This window comes from Harpia harpyja, chromosome 6 (genome assembly GCF_026419915.1).
Source record: "Harpia harpyja isolate bHarHar1 chromosome 6, bHarHar1 primary haplotype, whole genome shotgun sequence".
In the NCBI taxonomy this organism is placed as follows: Eukaryota; Metazoa; Chordata; class Aves; order Accipitriformes; family Accipitridae; genus Harpia; species Harpia harpyja.
In genome coordinates, this window is record NC_068945.1 from 29,936,954 (window position 1) to 29,958,327 (window position 21,374).

Here is a 21,374-nt window from a genome sequence, read left to right on the forward strand (position 1 = left end):
CACTCAGAGGAGACAGGCACCGAGTTCTGAACTATGCCCACCTGCTTCAGGGTTTTCCCCAAAGCAAACAAAAACAGCAGCGAGAGGCCACCCCGAAGGAGCACAGGGAGCTATCCAAGACGCAGACTCCACAGCAGAAAGGTCCTAAGTCATTGCTGGACCTAGAAGCAGGAGCTTCCTTAGCTGAGGAAGCTGAACCTCTAAATGAAGAAAAACAACATACAAGGCAAGAAGGAGTATAGCTATGGGCTATAATTTTGGGAGCAGTTGTAGCAGAAGCATTGCAGGCTGGTACGAACTGACAGCGGTGTCTGTCGCACTAGACTAATTTCCAGACCTGTCTGCTTTCCAGATGATCACAGGACAAAGGACTCTGTCACATTAATCGTTGTTTTGTTAAACATCCCAACTCAATTAAAAAACTGCCAATGGTTGGGAAGCTGCCACCACTCTAAGTAAACTGCTCAAGTATTTAATTACTTTCTCCATTATAAAATGTATACCTCATCTCTAGGCTGTTTTTTCTTGTACCGTTGTTAGGCAGAGCAGCAATTAGAGGAGCAAAAATTTAATCCTGCACAGATATATTTAGGCTTTGATCATATCAGTCCTAACTGCTTCTCCCCCATAAGATGTCTTCCAACCCCTTAACAGGCCTTAGAGCTCTTGCAGGAAGCCTCTCCAACTTGTAAACTTCCTCCTTGAATTGTAGATGTCAAAACTGGGAATTCCTTCACACCAGTAATCACATCCATGAAATTAGCAGGTACAATATAATCTCCTGCAATATAATCTCATTACACCTGCTCCACATTCCCTGCTTATACATCTGAGGGTGGAATTAGCCTTTCTGACTGCAGCGTTGCACTGGGAGCTCACGTTCAGCTGCTCCTACACCATGAGTCAAGACTTTGCCGGCATCGCTTCTTCCACAGACAGAGCTGCCAGACCAGAAGTGTGGCCTGCATTGAGTAACTCACCATTGGGCTGGTTCAAAAACACATTATGTACTTGTACCAACTTTAACATATCGACACTTGCTAGGTAGTCAATTTTCGATCCAATTACTACAAAATTTGTTAATTTGGTATCACTCCAGTTTTTTAGAAATCAAAACACAGTGTAAGACTGTATCAGATTCCTTGCTAGAGCCCTATTACGTCAACAGCTTTTACATTTATCAACCACATCCATAACCCAAACCTATAATTTACATCTCCAAAAGTTACCAAGCAGTTTTATGGATTCTTTTCCATAAACACAGGAGACTTAGCATTAACTAGAACTCTTCCCTTGTTTTTAAATGATCCTTGTATGTGCTATTTCCTTATTCTGTCTGAGGTCAATAAGGAGTTGGTAGGCCTGTAATTACAAGTGTCAGATTACTTCTGCTTTTTGCTATTATTTTGTCCCAGCCTATGGGGAATGTGCCAGATTTTCCAAGTGAAGGAAGGTTAAGTCTAGACAAGAGCTGGAGAGAAACTCCTCTCCTTCCCCCGCTGCTTCATACATTAAAATAGGTACCTACTCTAAAGGCATGTATGGGTTTTGTAGAGACCTGGAGAGTAGCTCGCCTCCCTAGTTAACCAAAACAGGCCCAGGGGATGGGAACAACCAGAGACTCCTGAATTTGTCCCAAATATAAATGACTTTCTAATTAAGGAGGAAATGGAAAGCTGAGACAGGAAAGAGTTTATTTGTATGATGGGTGCTCATATATAATTTATATGCAATAAATGTTGCTAGCTATATCATTAGTTGCAAATAAAGTGATACAAATGTGCACCACTTGGAGCTGATGCATGGTGTGTGCCTGGGGCTGCTTCCAGCTGAACGGCAGTGGTTCACGTGGGGATGATTTAACACTCCAGCAGCCCCACTATCCAAATTCTGCTTCAGGTTAATCCCTGGAGCAGATGCACACAACTTTTTCAACCACTCATAGCTTGGCTTATTAGCTTAAACAAAGATTTCCATTTAAACTACCACACTGGCCCCAGACTGTGGTGGGTAAAGAGCCAGCATCTATTTGTGCCCTTCTGCAGGGCTGGAGAGCTCTGGGATAAGAAGCGCAACAGGCACGTGCTTGGAGCAAGGGGAGAGAAACCAGCTTAAGCCATCACAGCATTTTTTGAGCTTAATACATCAGCTGCTATTTCAGACATCAGTAATTCATTCCCATCAGTGAAATTCAACATGAAATTAGGGAAAACCAAAGGAAAAGTATACCACGCAAAGTACCCGGATGGGTCTGCTGCTGTTGAGCAGAGCCTTGGGATGGCAGGATGTTCATATCCTACGTCAACTCTTCCCACGTGGGCAGCTCATTTAAACCCTTGTAACTCCCTGGGACCATCTCCAAGGCAAGCAAGGTTTGTGGATGGGACTCAAGGGAGGGAGATGTCCACCGGGAAATGTCTGCAGGGTGCAGATCTGTGTTCAGCCCCTCGTTGAGCCCCTTCCTTTTTGTAAGTCCCGTTCTCCTTCCACAACAGGTCAAACCAGGGGATAAGGTCATCACCTCCGCAGCTTTGTGCAGAGGGCAGGGATGAGAGGGCAGCTTTCCTCAGGCAGGGGGACGTCAAGCAGTTTGCGTTACAAAGGGCAGAAGACCCATTAGGGATCCAAGCACTGGAGAGGTGGGGGCTTCCCTGTGGTCATCAAGTGCCTCCCTGCTTCCTCTGACCCCACTGTGGGCTGCCCAAGCAGTGCCCGCACCCAACACCAACAGCTCTGCACTCACCAGATTTCCCCCCTCTCCTTGGAGGGATCCTTCCCCTGCTCTGGGCTGCTGGAGCAAGGAAGGAGCTGGTCCTTATCCCAGAGGAAGAACTGGTCTGCAGGCCCCAATGGTACCCCAGACCTGCCTGCCGCCTGCAAACCCAAAGCCTGGGAGCCAGCATGCTGGGGCTGGTTATGTGATACATGCTGCCTTGTGATCACTTTTATTTTCCTGTCCACTGTAGTTTGCAGCATATGCTCTCAATGTGGGCTTTATATAGAGGAATATCCTCTATATATCCTCTGAAAGAAATCAGTGAAGCTAGCAATAGCATGCTTTTTTACTTGTATAACTGCATAAGAGAGTTTGGGGTACAGGGCTATTACTAATAAATCACCATAAATAGATCAATATGTCAGTACTTCAGTGCTTGAATCCAACCAGCTACGGGGAATTTGTCCCTTGGCAGCAATCAATCTGCTGTACTTAAAGTTTCCTTACCAGATCTGCAGCTAGCACAAACTGATCAATGCTGTTCCAAGTCAGTGGAGCATAACAACTTTCCATGTCCCAGTGTTCACCCTTGCAGGTCTCCTCCTCCTTTGCAAGGACACAGAGGTTAAATTATCCTTTGCTAAGCACATGGGATATCTCTAACTCCCAGTGCTTTATGCAAAACCAGCCTTTCTTACCACCAGACCACTGCAGCCCAGCCAACACCCCAGCATCTTTCCAGGTGGAGTCTAATTTGGTCCCCCACAGGCAGCAATTCCACTGCAGTAGCCTGCGGCACTTCTTAGAAGTAGATGCAGCAAAATGAATTCTGTGAGCCATCCAAATTTTGCCATGCATCCTGCATAACACCCTCCTCCTGCGGGGTGGTTTGCCAGGCGGTGCGGGAGGAGATATGCAGTCTTGTAAGATGCTGGGCTGCTCTTTCAGAGGGGTAAGTAGCATTGCTAGAGAGGACATGAAGGACCTGGAGATCTCAAAAATCTGGCTTTGGCTAATGGGATGACAGTCCTGCTGCTGAGGAAGGCTCCAGGGCTGTATCCCAGTGCAACCTTCTCCACTTGGAGCTCTATCCCACATCACCTATCGCTGATGATTTCTGCAAGGAATTTTTCCTTTCCCATGAGGTGCCTGCTGATGGAGCCTCCTACCAGAAGTGACTAGGGATGCAGGTCACAGGAGTCCAAATTCACTAGAGAACACATCATTCTCACCTAAGCACCAGAGGTCATCTGTGTGACTCAAAGCAAAGAGACCCCAGATCCTACTGGCTGCTGGAGTGGGGGAGAGGGCCCAAAGTGGTGGGGGAGAGGGTCCAAGACCTGTGAGTGGTGATGCACATACCACCAGGGTGAGCATTTACACCAGGATCCCAGGGTTATCCCAAACAAGGCTTGTGCCCAAAACCTGGTATTAGGTAGAGAGGTCAGAGCTGCCAGATAAACAACTTGGTAACTACCACCTACCTACAAGCTCTATCCAGAGCTCTTGGCTGTTAACAAGCTCCCTGGGACCAGCTCTCAGCGTGTAGCACTCAGAGGATGTTGCTTGTGGGTACGAGTTCTTGGAGGTGAAGTTCCCTGTGCCCCGGGCACATGTGGCAGCCAAGGCCTGGGGACCATGAAGGTAATACCCTGTGCTGTGCTTGCATGGCTGGCTGGACAATGCTGCCACCTTCGATGGGTTCATTCCACTGTTCCCCAGAAGTGGGTCTGGCTCACGAGGATGGGCTCTGTGTCATGCTTCAGGTCTGCATGCCTGATTCTGTCTCCTTTTCAGATCACAGTTAAGTGGCAATGGATTTTCCTGGCCATGGCCTGTTGTCCCACCAACCACAGAAGTTTGTGCAAAGGATCCGCATCACTCTGGCTCCTAACACAGGGTCCTCTTCCTCAAGAGCCATGCCATAGATAGAAGAACCACAAACCTAGCAGCCGCTGCCTAACAATTACACTGCTTTCTGGCGGCTTGTCATGAAGAAATCCCAGCAATTCACAGGAAGGCCCTGCCCTCCGTTACAGCAGCAGCAGCAGTGATTGATTATTGAGTGCATTTTACAAACGTGTTCTGCCAAGTTGTCTCTTGCTTTTCAGCTTTTGTAATCAGATACCCACCTCTGACAGTTGTAGGAAAGAAGCTGTAGATGGTACTGTGGCCTCCCTCCCTGTGGCTCCCCAACACTTGTGGTCTGCTTTCCTGCTCCTCCTCCATGGAGGCCTAAGAAAAAGCAATGCACTGGACTTTCCAAACCTATAAGAATTCATGTTCTTATTTCCTTTCTACTGGCTCACCTGGAGGGGAGGCTGTGAGCTGCATAGCTCTATTTCTTCTCAGTGAGGCTGTGAGCTGCATAGCTCTATTTCTTCTCAGTGATGCGTCCCCAAGGTCACCTTTCAACTGCTATGGTGCAGACCCTATTTTGCCAGGATGAGTTTGAGCTAGGCAGGAGAAACAGGGCTGTAAGCTTCTACGCTGGTTTCTTTCAAGCTTTGCAGGCTGTTCTGAAAACATATTGTGTAATTTAGGAGACTGATGTGCTGAACTGAGCAGAGAGTTTTCAATTACCAATATAAAAATGACTCCCTAAGAACAGACATTAATTCTGCTCTCCCCAACTGTCCCAGCAAGGCATCCCACTGCTTACAGCGCGGTTTGACTTTGTTTCGTTTGATTGCAGAGTCCTTGACTGAAGGGGAATGGTTGTGGTCTGCGTTAGGCCTGGTAGACTCTGACTGCTGGAGGGAAAGCGAAGCACCAGCAAGCAGTATTCCCACCCATACTCAAGTATTGCCTTTCTTGAAGCCCGGTCTATGCAGCCACCCCCTTTCTGGGCAACTAATGAGGAAAACTATAGAAACCTCTCTAGCCGAGAGGGGTCTGTTTTTGCAGAAGAGGAGTGGAGCGGCTAAGGCAGTGCTGTCTGCTGTTTACCTGCTGCAGCTTGGCTCTGCAGTAGAGTCAGTTTACTGCGATGGGTCACAGTATGGGAGAGTGACTCTCGTCCCTGGAGCAACGTGATTCCAGCAAGCGTTGAGTTCAGAAGAGTTTCTCTATCAGAGAGCGACAGAAGTTCAGCATTGGTGTCAAGCACTGAGCCCGTTTGATGTGGATACGATGCTCCTGGGTCACAGTTAAAACATCTCACACTGTGTAGCTGCAGTACAGGCAGTTTCCATTGTCAGTAATGTGTCTTCTGGAGGCAGTCGGTACCTCCATGATTGTGACTCCTCACAGGTCCCTATCACGCCCAGCAGTCTGATGGCAGCTTCAGACCCCTCGGACATCGTTGACTCCTCGTTCTTCTTACTGAGCCCCATCCAAGCACGGGCTCTGCACAAGGCACCGGCTGCCTCCCACAGCTCCTCCCTGCCCTGGGCACCCAGGGGAGAGCTTGCAGGAGCTGGGGGGCTCCAGGACCAGCTGGAGGAGGGGGAGGCTGCCATGGTTTCACCTAATTGCTCAGGCAAGAGGTTCCAGGGTCTGGAGAAAGGGGCAGGCTGGGTTGCTGTGACTGGGGGAAGAGCCAGGCCAGGAGGAAAGCGAGGAGGAGGGCTGCTGCGGAGGGTTGTGTGTTTGCCAGGATGGCCCCTTGCTGTAGGGCCAAGGGTCGGGAGTGGTGGGGAACCGGGAAATGCTCCCCAGGCAGGGGAGGCCGCGCTGTTGTGCCCCCACCCGCCCACCAGCCCCTTTCCCAGGGCGGCCCGTGAGGCGATGAGGGAGGACAAAGATGGCGGCAGCTCCGCCCCGCCGCCTCTCTCGGGCCGTGGCGGCCCCGCGCCGGCGGAGCAGCAGAAGGCGGAGGCCTGGAGCGCCCCGGGGAGGCGGGGAACAGGGCGGTGCAGACGGGCCGGCCCGCCCTGCCCCGCCGCCGGGCTGCGTCCTCCAGCCGCGGCCTTGCGCCGCCGTCCCGGGCAGAGCGGTAGGAGGGGGCTGGGGCGCAGCGCGCGGACGGCGCGGGGAGCGGGGCCGGGGTGGCCACCAGCAGCCGCGACGCCCGACGCCGGGCAGGGGTCGGTCCCCGGGCAGCCCTTTCCCGGGGCCGCGACCAGCTGCCCCAGGGCGCCCTGAGGCGAAGGCCCGGGTGTAGCGGCCCTTCTGCGAGGGGGGGGGGCGGGTCTACGGTCGCTCCAGGGATCAGGCCACGGTTGTCAGGATCAGGCCTGGCGAGTGCAGCTGGGGTCAGACACAGCCCAGTGATCAGCAGGCAAGGCCATGGGTCCTGGGGCTAGCGCATTGCTGCAGCATTGCTGGGGCTGGTCCTGGGCTGAGCTTAAATAGGCTCATGGGGAGGAGGAAAAGATGTAGGGGAGGCCCAGGTGTGGCTGGTGGACTATTAGGGCCTGTGAGTGCTCTCAGGGCCTTGACAGCAGCCTCACCTCTCAGCCCACCCCCCTCTGTCCTCACACCTTACGGAGGTATGGGGTCAGCAGGGACTTGCTGTAGAGTGATTTAGTTGCTGTGGGCTGTCAGGGGGCTGTTTAAGGGAGCAGAGACCTGAGACAAGCCACTGGCAAGGGGATATGACATGAGAGACTTGGAGATGGGGATAGTCATGATAAGGGGGCCCAGGAGTTAGAAGGGCTTAGGGGTAAAGGGGAGATATTCAGTCCACTCCTAGAAGATCCCCAGAGGCTGGGTATTACTGGGCAGTTCACTCAGGAGCCTGGGGTTGAGTAAGGGTCAGATGTAGCTCAGTGGCTGCCAGGCAGATAGGCAGTGATGAGACAGGTTTGAGGTGGAGCAGGTGCCTGGTGGGTTGTCGACCCATATCCCGTGCAGGGTCCCTGTCTCTGAGGGGCGGGGGTGTGTGTGTGGCAGCAGTGACCTGTGTGGCACATAGCCAGCTGCTCTCTAAAAGGTGCCGACTGGTGGTGTGAAAGAGGAGAAGCACCGAGGTAAAAGAGGAGAAGGTGGTAACAGTCTAGTACTGGAGGCAGCATCCTTATTCCCGAAATTGTCTTTTTGGTCCAGGACAGGTGCCAGGCTGACTGCAGCTAGCTGGGGGAATTCTGTGTGGTTCCCTCTTGCCAGATATCCTGTGCCTTCTCGTTGGGTTGCAGCTGCTGCAGAGACACAGAGAGGAGGCTTTCTCCTCCTGCACAGGGAAAGCTTGTTTCTTCCTAGGAGCATCGCTAGTACGTGCTGGGAGGAGGATTCCCCAAACAGGCAGGCAGGGATGGCAGCTTAGGATGTTGAATGGGGAGGTATAAATCAGCATGCTGCTAATTAAGACCACAGGAGGCTGGTGAGTTACTAAAGACTTGTATTACTCTTTTCAGAGCTCTGGGCCATTAATAAGATCCCTGGGACCTACTCCGAGCACGTGGCTCTCTAGGGACATCACTCGCGAGCACTCTATTTTGGGCATGTTCTCAGAGTTGAAGTTCCCTGTGCCCTGGGGCCATGTGGCAGCCAAGGCCTGGGGACCCTCGGAGGGATACCCCGTGCTGTGCTTGCATGGCTGGCTGGACAACGCCAACACCTTTGACAAGCTCATTCCACTGCTCCCCAGAGGTATGTCTGGCTCATCAGGATGGTTCTTGTTGTGTTGCAGGGCTGCACATCTGATACTCTCTCCCTTTCAGATTGCTATTATGTGGCAATGGATTTTTCTGGCCATGGCTTGTCATCCCACCGACCTGCAGGCTCCCCCTACCATTTTCTGGATTACGTGAGTGATGTGCGCCGGGTGGCAGCAGGTGGGTAGTTGAAGGGACCATTGAGGGGATGTTTGTGCAGGGGGTGCTATATTGCTCCTGTTCCTTAGAACAAGCAGGCAGCATTTACTGCCAGGAGAGGGGTTAGCTCCCTCTGCTTCTCCCCTGCCTGATGTTAGCCGCTGCTTTGTGACCACAGATGGAATAAGCATCCCTCTTTCTCACTATTTTGTGAGAGGAAGAAACAGTAAGCCCTGGGAAGCAAGTGTTTCTATTCTAAAAAGCAGTAGTGGCAAAGTGGTGGATGCAACTAAATACTTTTGCCAGACTGACTTTTTGTAAGCAGTCAGCAATCTCTAACCAGTGTTAGGTGTAAGTTGGCAGCTTGCTGCTTGCTTTAGTATCATACAAAGAAATCTGAAAGCCAAGGTGTCTTGGGCTCCTAATAAATCCTGATGTAACTGCCCATCTGTATGCTGATCTTGCGTGAGGTTGTGGCATGTGCAGTTTTGCATCCCTCGTTCAGTGTACGAAGAGCCTCTAGAAGCTCTTAGACGTGCCAGAAGGTAAGACACATCCTTCAGTGAGGTATATTTCAGATGGGCAGCACTGATGAAGCAGTATTTTCCTATAAGCCTCTTGGAGTGCCATAAAAATGAACTGAAGAGCCTGATGTGCTAAATGGTGCAGAGAGCTTTCACTTGGAATAATCATACTTTCCTCAAGGCAGCTCTGTGTCCTCACAGCTCTTGCGGGATGCCCTGCAGCAGGATGTTCTGTCAAGGTCTCTCTTCCAGCAGATGCTGCCCAGTGAGGCTCCTTTGCTTCTTGCCAGTCTTGTGTGTGGCAATCAATGGGAATTTGCTGTAGTTTGCTATACAGAGAGAGCTTGAGAGGTGCGTGACTTAACTACCAAGGAAATGAGGTAGTGGATGCTCTTTTTCTTTAAAACTGGCCTACTTAGCCACCTCATTTCTGGATTAGAAAGCAAATTAAGCAGTGCAAAAGCCCTCCTGGGAGAAGGGGCCCATGTTAGTGGAGAAGCAGCAAGATGCCACTGCTCTGGTTTCTAATGCAGCACTGTCTGTTTTTGTCTGTTGCCACTTAGCCTTGCAGTGGAGACGGTTCACCCTGATGGGTCACAGTATGGGTAAGTGGCTCTTGTCCTTGTAAGCTGTGAGATTCATGGAAACAGGAGTAGATAATTAACTTACAAGACATGCTGCTTGAGTGATTAAAATATCTGTGCTGTTGTTTGAAATGCCTCTGCTTTCAAGACCCTGTAGTACAAACAGTGGTAACTCTTGCTGTGGGTCTTTCCCCCACCACCAGAAGGGAACAGTGATGGACAAAGAGGGGTGGTCTGCAGCAGGAGAATTTGCAGCAGGCCTTCCTGCCTGGTCCCCACAAGGCCACAAAGCCTGGGGACAGCAGGGCCCTTCTTGGTGGGTCATGGAGCTTGCTGAGGGGAACTGGACTCCAGGCTCTATCTCGTTGTGCTTGGGACATTATTGGGATTTGCCACGATTTGGGTTTTGCTCCCCAGGGCTGCTCTGGCCACAGCTTACAGGACCTGCACACCATAGCTTTTTAACTAGTACCTCCTCCTTGGTCTTTGCTTCCTGAGAGGGAGATTGGGATGGCACAGGATGTGTAGTCCAGCTGGCCAATAGCCCTGCTCTCTGCCTGCATCCTGCCTGCTGGGAGAGCTCTACTCTGTAGCTGGGGCTTTGTCCCTTGGTACAATGTGCATTTCTGCTTCTAAGGTAGCTCCTGCTGTGAGAAACGAGAGTTTCTGTTACCAGGGGGTGTCCTGTGCATAACTGAGCACCCTTCCCTCCTTTGCAGGTGGGTGTGTGGCAGGAATGGTGAGTAAAGCATCCTTTCTTCACGGGGTTTGTGATTTCTGCAGCTGGAACACGGAATGAAGGCACAGACTGTGTGGGACTTGGATCTCAGGGGAGGAGAGGCACTTCCCTGACCCCTTCTCCAGTGTAGCAGGACAAAGACATCACTCAGTGCTCAGCTTTTCTCTTTCTCTCATATTGTTTCATCTCTCCTCAGTTCTGTTTCCTTTATCCTGAGATGGTGGACAAGCTGATCCTGCTGGAAAATCTTGGCTTTCTGCTAGGTCCAGAGGTTAGATTTTACATGTCCTTCCCCGCCCTTTTTTAAATAAAAAAATAGATTATTTTTTTTCTTTTCGTCATTTGTTCAGAGAAAGCACTGATGTGACCAGTGTCTGGCAGGTCACACAAGTCTCAGGGCTCTTCCTTTTGGCAGGCACAGATCTGCTACTTGTTGCATGGACTGAGGTCCCCGCTTAGGGTGGCCCTTGGGGGACACTTATTAGCGATCCACATTCTGCAGTCCCTTAGCACCAAAATTCACTTGTCTGTGCCATGCCCTTGTACAAAGGGAACTGGAACCTCTGTCCAAGCAACTGCCAGCTAAGGCTGTCGTTTTGCCAACAGCTTGTTGGGTGATCTGGGTGCAAGCCTGGTGGATTTCTTTTTCTGTTCCTGGCAGGACATAAAGCTACATTCCCAACCTGCCATCATCGCTACCAGATGCTAGGGCTTTGATTGGCAAAAATGGGACAGAAGCCCAGGGTCAGGAAGACAAAATACCCGATTTCCCTTGTTCTTTTGGACAGTTGTCCTCAACTCAAAATTAAGGTTGAAAGGGGTAGAAAAGATCACAAAGGTAAAAAGTTATTAAGTTATTAAGCAGTGCTTGGCTTTCTGTTCCTACCTTGCCTTTTAACTATTGCTGTTCCCTTTTCCCTAGAAATGGACATTTTTAATATGATTTCCATAACTGGTACCAGTTCTGAGGGATGTTGAAGGGTGAAATGCCCTCCTCTACCCTCTGATAAGGGGTAAAACGATTCAGAAGAGAGGGGTTACTCCTGTTCCCTACCTCTCTGTTTCAGGACACTGAGGCGTGGCTGAAATCAAAACGGATGGTGATTGACAGATTACTGAGTCTAGAGGCGAAGCAGCAAACTCCCAAAGCACGGAGCCCCGAAGCGGCATTGCAGAGGTGGGTTCCCATCTGTCCTCTTCATTTGCTGCCTGCCCTCACCTTGGACAGAGTTATGGCTGCATGAATGAGAAAGGGAAACTGTCCCTGCACTTCCCTTTTCAAGTCCTCCTCTGGAATCTCATCAAGACCTTTTGCTTCTGCTGCCAGAAGCTCCTGCTTCTTCCTGCTCTTTTCTGAAGCAGCCCAAGAGCTCTCTGTCACCTTGTCATGCCATTTTTGCTTCGCTTCCTCCCATTTCCAGCAGCAGTCTCTCTGCTATGTCTTCCCCAGGCTCTTAGAAGCAAACAGACATCTGACAGCAGAGGGTGGGGCAATCCTACTGCAGCGAGGAGCAACTGAGACACCCGCTGGTAAGGGGCTGCGTGGAGACAGGGCCCATCACAGTGCTGGGCCAACACTGGGTGTGGGAAGGGAGCAGTGCCAACAGCCATTGTCTTCTGCAGGGTACAGGGTGCCCTAGCTATAAGTTTACACAGCCTGAATGGGATCAATTAAGTCTGGAGGCAGAGCTCTCCATTCCCAGCAACTGGGGTTGGTGCTCAAGTCCTAGGACAGCTAAAGAAAAGAAATAAAAAAAAGGAGAGATCTGAATCAATCCTGTTCCTTCTGTCTCAAAAAGTATTGGGCATACCCTAAAAGTGAGGAGAAACAGAGGAACTCCTGCTCCTGTGAGACACAAAAACCTTCTCTTGTGTTTTTTTTATTCTAGGGCTGGTGTATAACAGAGACATGAGAGTCCATATGGTGAGCATTGCTCTTCTGACGTGCCCCCTGCTGCTTCTGAGCCCTGTGTTTACAGAAAACTCAGAGGTAGTGGAGGTCCACTCACTGAGCCCAGGCCCTGCCTCCACCCAGCCATTCACATTCTGCTTCCCTAATTCCCACATCTCTTTTAAATGCTGCTGTTAAAAGAGCCTGCACTTAATCATTAACTGACTCAGCTTACAGAGTCACTGGAAAATGTTACTGATTTTTTAGCAGTTCCTCTGCCCCAGGGCCTCCTGGCCACATTTTCCTGCCATTATAACTCTTCAGACAGCAGATGGATGGATGCTTTTGGTCAGCTTCTTTGTCAGGTCACCCATATAAGAAGGGGAGAGAGAGTGAAGCAAAGTCCTTATGTTTGATACTTTGATAGCTTTGTGCCACTTTTGAGCAAGTAGGGCCTCCTCTACCTGTGCTACTGCCAGGGTATGAAAGCAAGAGTAGTGTACTGTCTCCTTTTCAGTAAAAGGATTTTTAAAGCTTTTCTCTGCTATGAGATCATTCCCATATGTGCTGCATCCCAGCAGGCAGCATTGTTGGCAGCCCTGAAACACAGCTGGACAGAAGGAGCCTTTGCAGAGCCAACTCTTGTGCGCAGCCTGGGCGCCTGTCATGTCCCAGCACGGCAGCTTTGGGGCTGCAGTCACTTCTGCCTTCAGAGCTGCTAGTGTGGCAAGGGTTGGGGACACCCCTTGCCCCCAGCTGCTGTCCCTGACTTTTGCCACTCTCCCTGTCTTTGCATCTGCAGCAGAGTCGAGAGTCCTTCACGGCAGAACAGTGCGTGAAGCTCCTGCAGAAGATCCAGGACCGTGTTCTCATCATTATGTGAGTGAGGCACAAGCCAAACCACCCCCCGCTGCCTCCCTGCAGCCCTGGTTGGAGGGAACAAAGGTTAGAAAGGAGTCCTCTGCTACCCCCTCCTCTGCAGTGGCCACTCAGACCTTTGGGCCAGTTGGCACAACAGTACAGCCTCACATCTGAGAAGCATTTCCCAGTTCCCCACCACTGCCCTGGGCTGGGCAGGCTCCTGGAGCAGGCAGAGAGCAGCTGGAACATCATCCTCACAGCCTGGCGCTCTGCTTTCAGGCTGGGCTTCCCTGGTGCAAGGCTGACTGAGGAAATGCCAGTCCTGCCCATGCTCCTGCTTCGCGCTCCTGTCCCACAACTTTCCGTCCCTTGGCCCTACAGCAAGGGGCCATCCTGGCAAACACACAACCCTCCACAGCAGCCCTCCTCCTTGCTTTCCTCCTGGCCTGGCTCTTTCCCCAGTCACAGCAACCCAGCCTGCCCCCTTCTCCAGACCCTGAAACCTCTTGCCTGAGCAATTAGGTGAAACCACAGCAGCCTCCACCTCCTTCTGGAGCCCCCCAGCTCCTGCAAGCTCTCCCCTGGGTGCCCAGGGCAGGGAGGAGCTGTGGGGAGGTAGCCAGTGGCTTGTGCAGAGCCCCACAAGCTGTTAAGCTGTCTGGGTGGGTAGCTGGTTCTGTCAGTCCTCTGCCTTTTTCCCATCTCCTTAAAGGAGAAAATGTGCAGGGCTCTGGCTACCTTGGCTTGTGTGGTGCTGTTAAAAGACTCTAGGGAATAAGAGGAAATGCTAGAAGTTGAGAAATGAGGTGCAGTTTTGGATTCTGTGGTCTGTTGAAATCGTAAGAACTTAAGCATTTTCCTGCTTGTCCAGAAATGCACCATCAGGATGAGGACAAGTCCTCTAGACCATACAGAGTATGTGCGTTTGAGCCTGGGATGTCACCTTGTCCCATCACCTGCAGCATGGTACAATACAGCATGAGCTTGGCTCTGCAGGAGGTCTAATGCTGGCTTCTGCAGGAGGACTGCCCTGGTACCTCCCTCTCCAAGCAGGGCACACCCTGTTTAAAGGCAGCAGCATTGGCGGTGGGGGGGGTGGGGTGGGGGAGGGACAGAGGGGAGATGTAAAAGCTGTATGGAAGGAAAAAGTTAAGAGCAGAAGACAGGGTGGGGGCAGGGAATGATGTACTCGGAGCAGTTAAGGAGACAGCCCTGCAGGGGACAATATTTAACCAGTCTCAACTCTGATACTACTAGGCAATCTCCCAAGGTTTTAAATGGATAGTTTGATAGAAAATAGCTGCTTAGCCAAGCTGTGTGGTGCTCCTCTGACTACCATGTATGACCCTGTAACCCTGCTGTTTACAAGCAGCCTGGAAAGAGCAGCTGACTCCGTCATTCCACTGTCTTGGGGACACTGCTTCTGCCCAGGACAGCAGCAAAGACAAATGGAGGCATACTATGGCTGTACTGAGCCTTGCTGTTGTTTTTCAGAGCACAAGATGGACTCTTGGTACCGCACAACCTAGACAGCACAAATCACTTTGTGAAAGCCCCGTGGGAGGCGTTTGAGTCTACCCTCAAACAGGTGAGAGCAAAATCCATCCTCACATCTCCACTCTGTGCGCTGCCAACCTGAGAGCAGCAGCTTGGTGGACACCTCCCAGTAGGTGATTTGTCCTGAACAGCACGGCCCTCATACAGGGGGAAGCCAACTTTGCCCCTGCTGCCAAAGTCCCAAGTTAATACTGCCCTCTGGACCCAGCTCTTCCCTTGTCCTGCCATCCCTGTCCTGCCTCGCTTGCTGCACCTCCCTGCCCCATGAGTGCCACACAGTAAGCACAGCTTGCCTGAGGGAACACTTTCCTGGTCCACATCTTCTTGTGTCCTTTCCCTCCAGCACATCCAGCTAGTAGAGGTGCCTGGGAGTCATTTTGTGCACCTGAACGAGCCCGAGGTGGTGTCTGGGATCATCGGCAACTTCCTGACTGCGCAGAACACCAGAGCGAGGCTGTAGGAAGCCCTCACTGCTGCAGCAGTCCAGGAGAACAGGGAGCTAAAAAGCAGGCTCTGGAGGAATTGTCACCATTCCTACCTTGCATCCAAGATCAGTTTCATGATGCTGTTTCCTAAGCTTAGCTCGCTGCAGGGTGGAAGCAGGTCTGCCAGGGTTCCCTGGAGGATTGCTGAGCAAAGCATCTCAGTTGTCAAAGGGAAAAGGAATCTTTCCTCCACTTCCAGCTCTGTGAGTAGAAGGATAGAGGCCCAGAGTGGCCTTTGCTTGCTTGCTCCTAACTCACACCCTGAAATGGAGCAAGAATACAGGCAGAGGCATCCTCTGTGGGAGCAGCAGCACCAGCTGTAGCATTCCAAGAGACAGGTGGCTCATCTTGCCTCCTCCCTGAGGATGGTGCAACCAGTCTCCTCCCAGGATTAGACCTACTGAAAAACCAGGAAAGTGTTCTGCTTCTCTGCTTACTTCCATGGGTGCCTGAGCCGAGGGCCTCAGTGTCTCTGTTCTACTGTGAGAGATGCTGCTTTTTTAAAAATCAGCTTAAAGAGCTCACCTGGGCATGGAAGGCCATTTTAATGGAACTCCTAGGGAATGAGTCACTAATCCTCTAGCTGAAGCAGCTGGCAGAACTGCTAATAATGAAAAAGTTGGCAGAGATGATTTCTGTCCTTGTAAATAAAGACTAATCTCCCAATGTTACCTCTGTCTTCTTGACTCTATAGAGAGTGAACCTCTTTTCTTTTGGGATGCTCACCCAAGCAGCTAAAACACTGATGTTGGAAGGCAGTGATTTTTACATGCTGTCTGCTTTAGATAGGGCATATTAAGGATCCATCTGCCTCCTAGTTAAATTGATGTAAAAAGCTACTGAAGCAAGCAGGCCTGGCAGTCTCCCCATGCAACAGAAACTGCATTTGCAGTGGGTTTTCTAGGAGAGGGTAAATCCGTTTTAACTCAGCTCTGTGGAATTTACCAGCACTTCCACCTTACATTCATGGTTATGCCGATATCGAGGCTGCAGGCAGTAAAACGAATGTATAAAAGCCTGGGGATGGGTGGGTTACAGCCCCTTTCTGATGAGAGTGCACTGGGGTGAACAATCATTAAGTCCAAAGCTGCACAAGTGTTACGTGGGCAGTACAGAAGCATTGCCTTGCAGCTGGATGTGCCTGTCACCATCCTTAGCTGCCTTCTGTGGACTGGTGACCGGTTAAGTGGAAACAGGCCTTGGAGAGTCTGGTTTTTCCCTCCAAAGCCAGGCTGCCATCTCACCTTGTTCTAGTGATGGTGCTGAACATCAGTTGAAGTTCCCATAGCACAGGCTGGACATGGCTGTAGAAGTCCACGTACAGCTGGAAGACTGTGCACTTCAACACCTGGTGGACAGGGAGCTGCCTGGAAGGGAAACATTGAGGGAAGGGGTAGGGCTCTGTACCAAACCACTGATCTTTCCTTGTGACAAGAGGTCAGGGAACTTCCCAGTTGGGCTCTTCCCAAAGTCACTTCCCGCCTCTTCTTAGTTACCCCCAGATAAAACATGCAAAGGAGCACCAGCATACAAGCCATGACTTTTATTGCCACCCCAGCACACAAGAAGCTGTCCCCCACAGCAGACCAAGGGGGGGAGAGAGGCATTCCTGTGTTTTGAGAACATAGCAGCAGTTTATTTGCAGTTCTTCAGCCATTCCCTGTGCCTGCAGAGGCTGTGCTAGATCAATCCCAGCTCTCACCAAGCTTTAGGAGGGCCTTGGGTGGCAGGGAAATACAGGTTGTCACAGGAAGTGCCTGAGTCCCTTGACCTGAGCACCCTGGGAAGTGGTGCCCCAGGGCCAAACGATGGCCTGGAAAGCAGGACGATACCAGTGCAAATGAAGGAAACTCCCCCTCCAGTGGCAGTTGCTGGGATGTCCCATTTCAGATCCAAGGGCAGGGACAATCTGAAGCTGCCTCAATTCCTTGAAATCCTTTGGCACACGGAGTCCATAGGCATCTCTCCCACCCTCCAGCACAGGCATCTGAGGAACAGCTCAGCACAGCTTAGTACGGCCGAAACTTGCGCTGGGCTTGCATCAGCGCGATTCTCTGCTTGTCCTCCTCAAATTTCTTCCTCAGCTGGGCAATGTCTGAAACAGGCAGAAGGAGAAAGAGGACAGGTCACACGGGAGCAGCAGATCTCCCTCTCGTGAGGAGTTTCGCTTCCACACACCAGGAGGGGCTCAGTCCCGACACCCGCAAACACACTTCCCAGAGCTGGTCCTTTTGTCTGGGCCGAGTGCCAAGCTGGGGCTCTGGCCCTTCATCTCCAGCAGTGCTGCAGCTCCCTCTTGGGGAGGAAACTGGCTAGCTTTACCTTTCAATTGCTGCCTTTGTGCAGACTGAAGAAACATCTATTGGAAAGCCATGACCTGTGTGCTCTCCTGCAAAATATTCCAGCAGCCCTTGCTAGGACAGGTGGTGGCAAGGGGTGACCAAGAGCTGGCAAGGCCATTTGCACAACCACCCAGCCAACTGTTCACCTGCAGCTGGACGTAGCCTCTACTGAAGAAAAAAGGACTCTCTTTGGGCCACAGTGAGAGAGACAAGAGACAAAGGCAGGGATAGGAAGAGACTCGGACACTCACGCTCTCTCTTGGTCTCACGATGCTGCCAGGCATAGAAGCTGAGCAGCTCTTTGCGGGCCCTTTTCTGTTTCTCCCTCTCCAGCATCCGCAGGTTAGCAGCCTCCATCCGGGGTAGGCCAGGCTTCCGGCCCTTTCGTGTTACCTTCACCCAGCCCTCCTCATCTGGAACACCCTCCTGCTTGGCTGCTTTGGCTTCTTCCTGTAAGGACAGGAGGGTAAGGCAGCTCAGTGCAGGCAGTCCCCCTTAAACACATACAAAGCTACAGCTGCCTTCGTTTCTGCACAAGATTTGAAGGCAGGCATGGGACCAAGGGCACAGGCATGCAACTCACAGTCACAACACTGCACACCAGCCAGGACCCGATTTATTTGTGGATACCTATTGTAAGCCCTGGGTGGAAGGGTCAGGTGTTGTGGACCAAACCAGGACCTGACCGCCCACCAGCAACTGGGAATAAAACAACCCTGCCAACCAGTATGTTTCCCTTTGCTCTTTCCACTGAGGCCAGGGCACCAAAAGATCTTCTCTTTTCCTTTCCTCTCCCCAAACTGCTTAGCTGGGTTCCCTCCCCAGCCTGACCTCACCTCTGCTATCTTTTTGTCATAGTCTTGCATGTAGGCATCCACCTCAGCCTTCAGCTCCTCCCGATCCACGACTGAGGCTGCATAGCTGGCGATCCACTCTGAGACAGAGAGGGCAGAAGTCAGCAGTAGCCTCTGTTAGATGCAAGCCCTAGTGTGATACCTTTGGGCAGCTCTAGAGAGAACTGCTGGGGGGAAAGACACACTCTGTTCCCATTCTTGTTCAGCCTCCCCACTGCCACAGCTCAACCAGCTTGCAGCCCAGGCCACGGCCAGTAAGCGATGGGAAGAGCTTGCAACTTTCCCAAGCAGGAGCATGCTAGCCTTAAGCCCAAGAGGTACAACATTCAGGGCTGCATTCCTGTCAAGGGGTCACATCTGAAGTGCTGTCATCTTGACAGACACCCGGTGCCTATTATTGAGTCTAGATTCCATTTTGAGGGCAAGGCACAACCAGTTTCTTTGAATCTATGCAATACTGAAAAGATGTCAGGGAAAAACTGCCCTTCCATTGTACCAAGTGGCCCCATTCTCCCATAAGGTCACTACACCAGACTATGACGTCCTGTACAACAAGACTGCTACCTTGTGAATAATAAAAGCAGGACAATGAAACACTGGACATCCCCATCTCAGTATAAACTGGTGAGAATTAATCTGGGACATGCAGAGTAGGATTCAGCCAGGAATGAGTACAGTTCTTTCCCAGCACTAGCTAGCAGGAAGACAGCTAGGGCTGACTTACTGCTAATGCCAGTTTTCACAGGGTGACTCTCTGTTGATATGAGCAAGGGACCTTCCCGTGACAGGGTCTTGGCTGCCTGGACACCAGCTGGTTTCCTGAATACCACATATGCTACTTGAAATCCCTAAAAGAAAGAGACACCTAGGCCAGTCAGATACATCAGTGAAACTGGTGACACAGCAAGGAGCTACAGTACAGATAAAATAAAATAAAAGTCAAACCACAAGTTGGGGTGGGATAGCAAAAAAAGATAATGTAAACTTAAATAAGTAATCACATCACCCAATGCCCCCAAATGGTTTCTCATATCTCATGTTCCAAATAGTACCCATCAGTGCTTGTGATCTTTTCTCATTTTGACCACTAAAGCATCAGTATTCCCCACCCCCTGGCAAGCTTACCGTTACAGTTTTGCGGTTGAAGAATTTGGACGTCTGTTTTTCTTTTTTCTCTCCCGGCCCTGGCTTGTCACAGATCTCCACAGACTGGACAGGCCCGCAGCGGGTGAACAGCCTAGAGAGAGAGTCCTTGACGCGGACGAGAGAGAACAGGCGGTACAGAGAAGCGGGAGCGATTCCTCTCCCCACCTTCTCGCGCACGGACCACAGAGCGCACCGGGAGGCCCTCCGGCACGGCCCCAGCCTCTCTGCCCACCGCGGCCCGCAGGCACGCCGGGCTCCTTCGCCCGCGGCCCCGGGCTCCCCAGGCGATGCCCTCGGCCGCCAGCGCCCCCCGCCGCCAGGACAAGCCCCGCGCGCCTCCCCCGTCGGCAAGACACCCCCCCGGCGCCAGCCCCACTTACCGGGCTGCAGTACGGGGGGACGTTGAGGACGAAGAGGGTGCGGCGAGGCGGGTGCGCGGTGCCGGCCCCTTCCCGCACCTGGTGCTCCTTCACCAACAGGCAGTGGGGCGAGCGCTGCCGCGCCCCGAACTTCACCGCCAGAGCTGCGAGCCACGCACCGGTTAAAGATCCCGCTGCCGCCCCGGCCCCACTCCCGGCCCGTCCCCGCTGCCCCGGGCCCTCTCACCCGTGTAGCCCGCCGGCGCCGCGCTAACCACACGCTGCTCGCCGGCCGCCATCTTAGCTCGGCAGGAAGCAGTGGGGCGCGGGGGCCGCCGAGAGTTGTAGTTCCCCCGCGCCGGCGCGGCATTGCTAATGGCCGCGCTGGGGGACCCGCCGCCACCCGAGCGTTGAGTTTAACAAGGAGGTTTCTCCACCCGGAGCATCTTACGGGATGCGCTGTAAGAAACCCTATGACACACCATCAGTTAGCGTAACAGCTCTCAAAACGAAGACCTGAACAGCGTAAAACAGGCGTTGTGCGCAATCCTAGAGAGGCAAATAAAAGAAGTAGTAATCTTAAAGATCCGTGAAAACATTCAAACACAGCCTTAAGAACAACTGTTTTTAAAGACTCTTGTTAATCAGGGAAAGAAAAAGATGTCCTTTACATAGGAGCTTACATTTATGACTGAATGGAAGACAGGACCACTCCAATAATAAAGATACTGAAGCAAGACGTTCGTACAAGGTGAAAAAAGGTCAGTGAAAGTAAGAAATGATATGGAGAGTTGACTCAACCAAATATCCAAGTTAATGAACATTATCAGAAGAAATGGGACATGCAAAACCCATGAAAACACACCAGACAAACTTGCAAATTGTGGCATCACTTCAGAAGTCAGCATGTTTTTGAAAAAGCAAAGGAAAAAGAAACAGTATTACAAATTACCTACCATCTGTCCCGGCCAGCAGTACTGAATTAGTGCACGCAATCAGTGTTTCATATGCAAGTTTATAATCTCCAACAGCCCAGAAAAAAACTGAACAAAAATATAACCATGCTGCATGAGGGCAAACGTGCACAGATGCGAAGTGGTAGGTGAGCTCAGTGGAATGCAAACAAGATTAGCACAACAATTGCAGGACAGCCAAGAAAAATCGGAGAGCTGCAAGGTGAACTACTTGAAAAGGACTCGGAATAACTGGTTAGTCTTCTTTCAGTGCCCAACAAAAGAAGGCACGCTATGAAGTATGAGAAGACTAAGATAACTTTAGAGAGCTGACTGAGAACAGGAAGAGCAAGACATTGGTGTAAGACAAATCATGGAGTGGTGTTTAGACGATCATTGACTTCACAGATTTAAAAAAAAAAAAAAAATATACTGCCATAGATCACAGAGCAGTTCTTCCAAGGAAGTATGTTAATGTAATCATAATTTCTCACAGATAACCTAAACACAATGCACAATTTAACAGTGAGTTAAAGTGCATCTTGCTATTTGGCTTTTGGAGTGGACATGAATATATTAATAATAAAAAAAAAGCTTGAATCTCCCCATTCTTTCAAAAGAGACCAGATATGCACTCACAATACATGTGTCTTCACATTTCCACAGC

The 21,374-nt window shown here is 51.2% G+C and overlaps 2 protein-coding genes across 7 annotated transcripts; one reads left to right on the plus strand and one right to left on the minus strand.

Annotated features, from left to right (window-relative positions):
* Nucleotides 1-6,980: 6,980 nt before the first annotated feature.
* Nucleotides 6,981-15,724, plus strand: SERHL2 (serine hydrolase like 2). Of its 6 annotated transcripts, XM_052791055.1 has the most exons (12): nucleotides 6,981-7,149; nucleotides 8,014-8,248; nucleotides 8,320-8,433; nucleotides 9,500-9,541; nucleotides 10,240-10,259; nucleotides 10,456-10,530; nucleotides 11,327-11,436; nucleotides 11,710-11,789; nucleotides 12,149-12,183; nucleotides 12,953-13,029; nucleotides 14,506-14,599; nucleotides 14,912-15,724. In XM_052791055.1, exons 2-12 carry the CDS (start codon nucleotides 8,101-8,103, stop codon nucleotides 15,026-15,028), a joined length of 912 nt encoding a protein of 303 aa, XP_052647015.1. In that variant the 5' UTR covers nucleotides 6,981-7,149; nucleotides 8,014-8,100; the 3' UTR covers nucleotides 15,029-15,724. The 6 variants fall into 6 exon arrangements, with proteins under 6 accessions (XP_052647015.1, XP_052647019.1, XP_052647021.1 ...); XM_052791059.1 differs by lacking the exons at nucleotides 6,981-7,149; nucleotides 12,149-12,183 and having other exon boundaries at nucleotides 7,534-8,248; nucleotides 12,953-13,095; XM_052791061.1 differs by lacking the exons at nucleotides 6,981-7,149; nucleotides 12,149-12,183 and having other exon boundaries at nucleotides 7,540-8,248.
* An 857-nt stretch (nucleotides 15,725-16,581) lies between these two features.
* Nucleotides 16,582-20,178, minus strand: RRP7A (ribosomal RNA processing 7 homolog A). The gene is made up of 7 exons (XM_052791062.1): nucleotides 20,002-20,178; nucleotides 19,776-19,918; nucleotides 19,375-19,500; nucleotides 18,974-19,097; nucleotides 18,232-18,329; nucleotides 17,647-17,845; nucleotides 16,582-17,148 (listed from the first exon to the last, which is right to left on the minus strand). Exons 1-7 carry the CDS (start codon nucleotides 20,051-20,053, stop codon nucleotides 17,063-17,065), a joined length of 828 nt encoding a protein of 275 aa, XP_052647022.1. The 5' UTR covers nucleotides 20,054-20,178; the 3' UTR covers nucleotides 16,582-17,062.
* Nucleotides 20,179-21,374: the final 1,196 nt, after the last annotated feature.

What these genes read in the sequence shown, in the direction of transcription:
- RRP7A (XM_052791062.1), bottom strand. Translation starts at nt 20,053, where the DNA reads ATGGCGGCCGGCGAGCAGCGTGTGGTTAGCGCGGCGCCGGCGGGCTAC. An exon ending in GGCGCCGGCGGGCTACACGG is followed by an intron (nt 19,919 to 20,001) that starts GTGAGAGGGCCC and finishes CGTGGCTCGCAG; the next exon opens with CTCTGGCGGTGAAGTTCGGG. An exon ending in TCAACCGCAAAACTGTAACG is followed by an intron (nt 19,098 to 19,374) that starts GTAAGCTTGCCA and finishes TCTTTCTTTTAG; the next exon opens with GGATTTCAAGTAGCATATGT.
- SERHL2 (XM_052791055.1), top strand. Translation starts at nt 8,101, where the DNA reads ATGTTCTCAGAGTTGAAGTTCCCTGTGCCCTGGGGCCATGTGGCAGCC. An exon ending in GTGGGTGTGTGGCAGGAATG is followed by an intron (nt 10,260 to 10,455) that starts GTGAGTAAAGCA and finishes ATCTCTCCTCAG; the next exon opens with TTCTGTTTCCTTTATCCTGA. An exon ending in TTGAGTCTACCCTCAAACAG is followed by an intron (nt 14,600 to 14,911) that starts GTGAGAGCAAAA and finishes CTTTCCCTCCAG; the next exon opens with CACATCCAGCTAGTAGAGGT.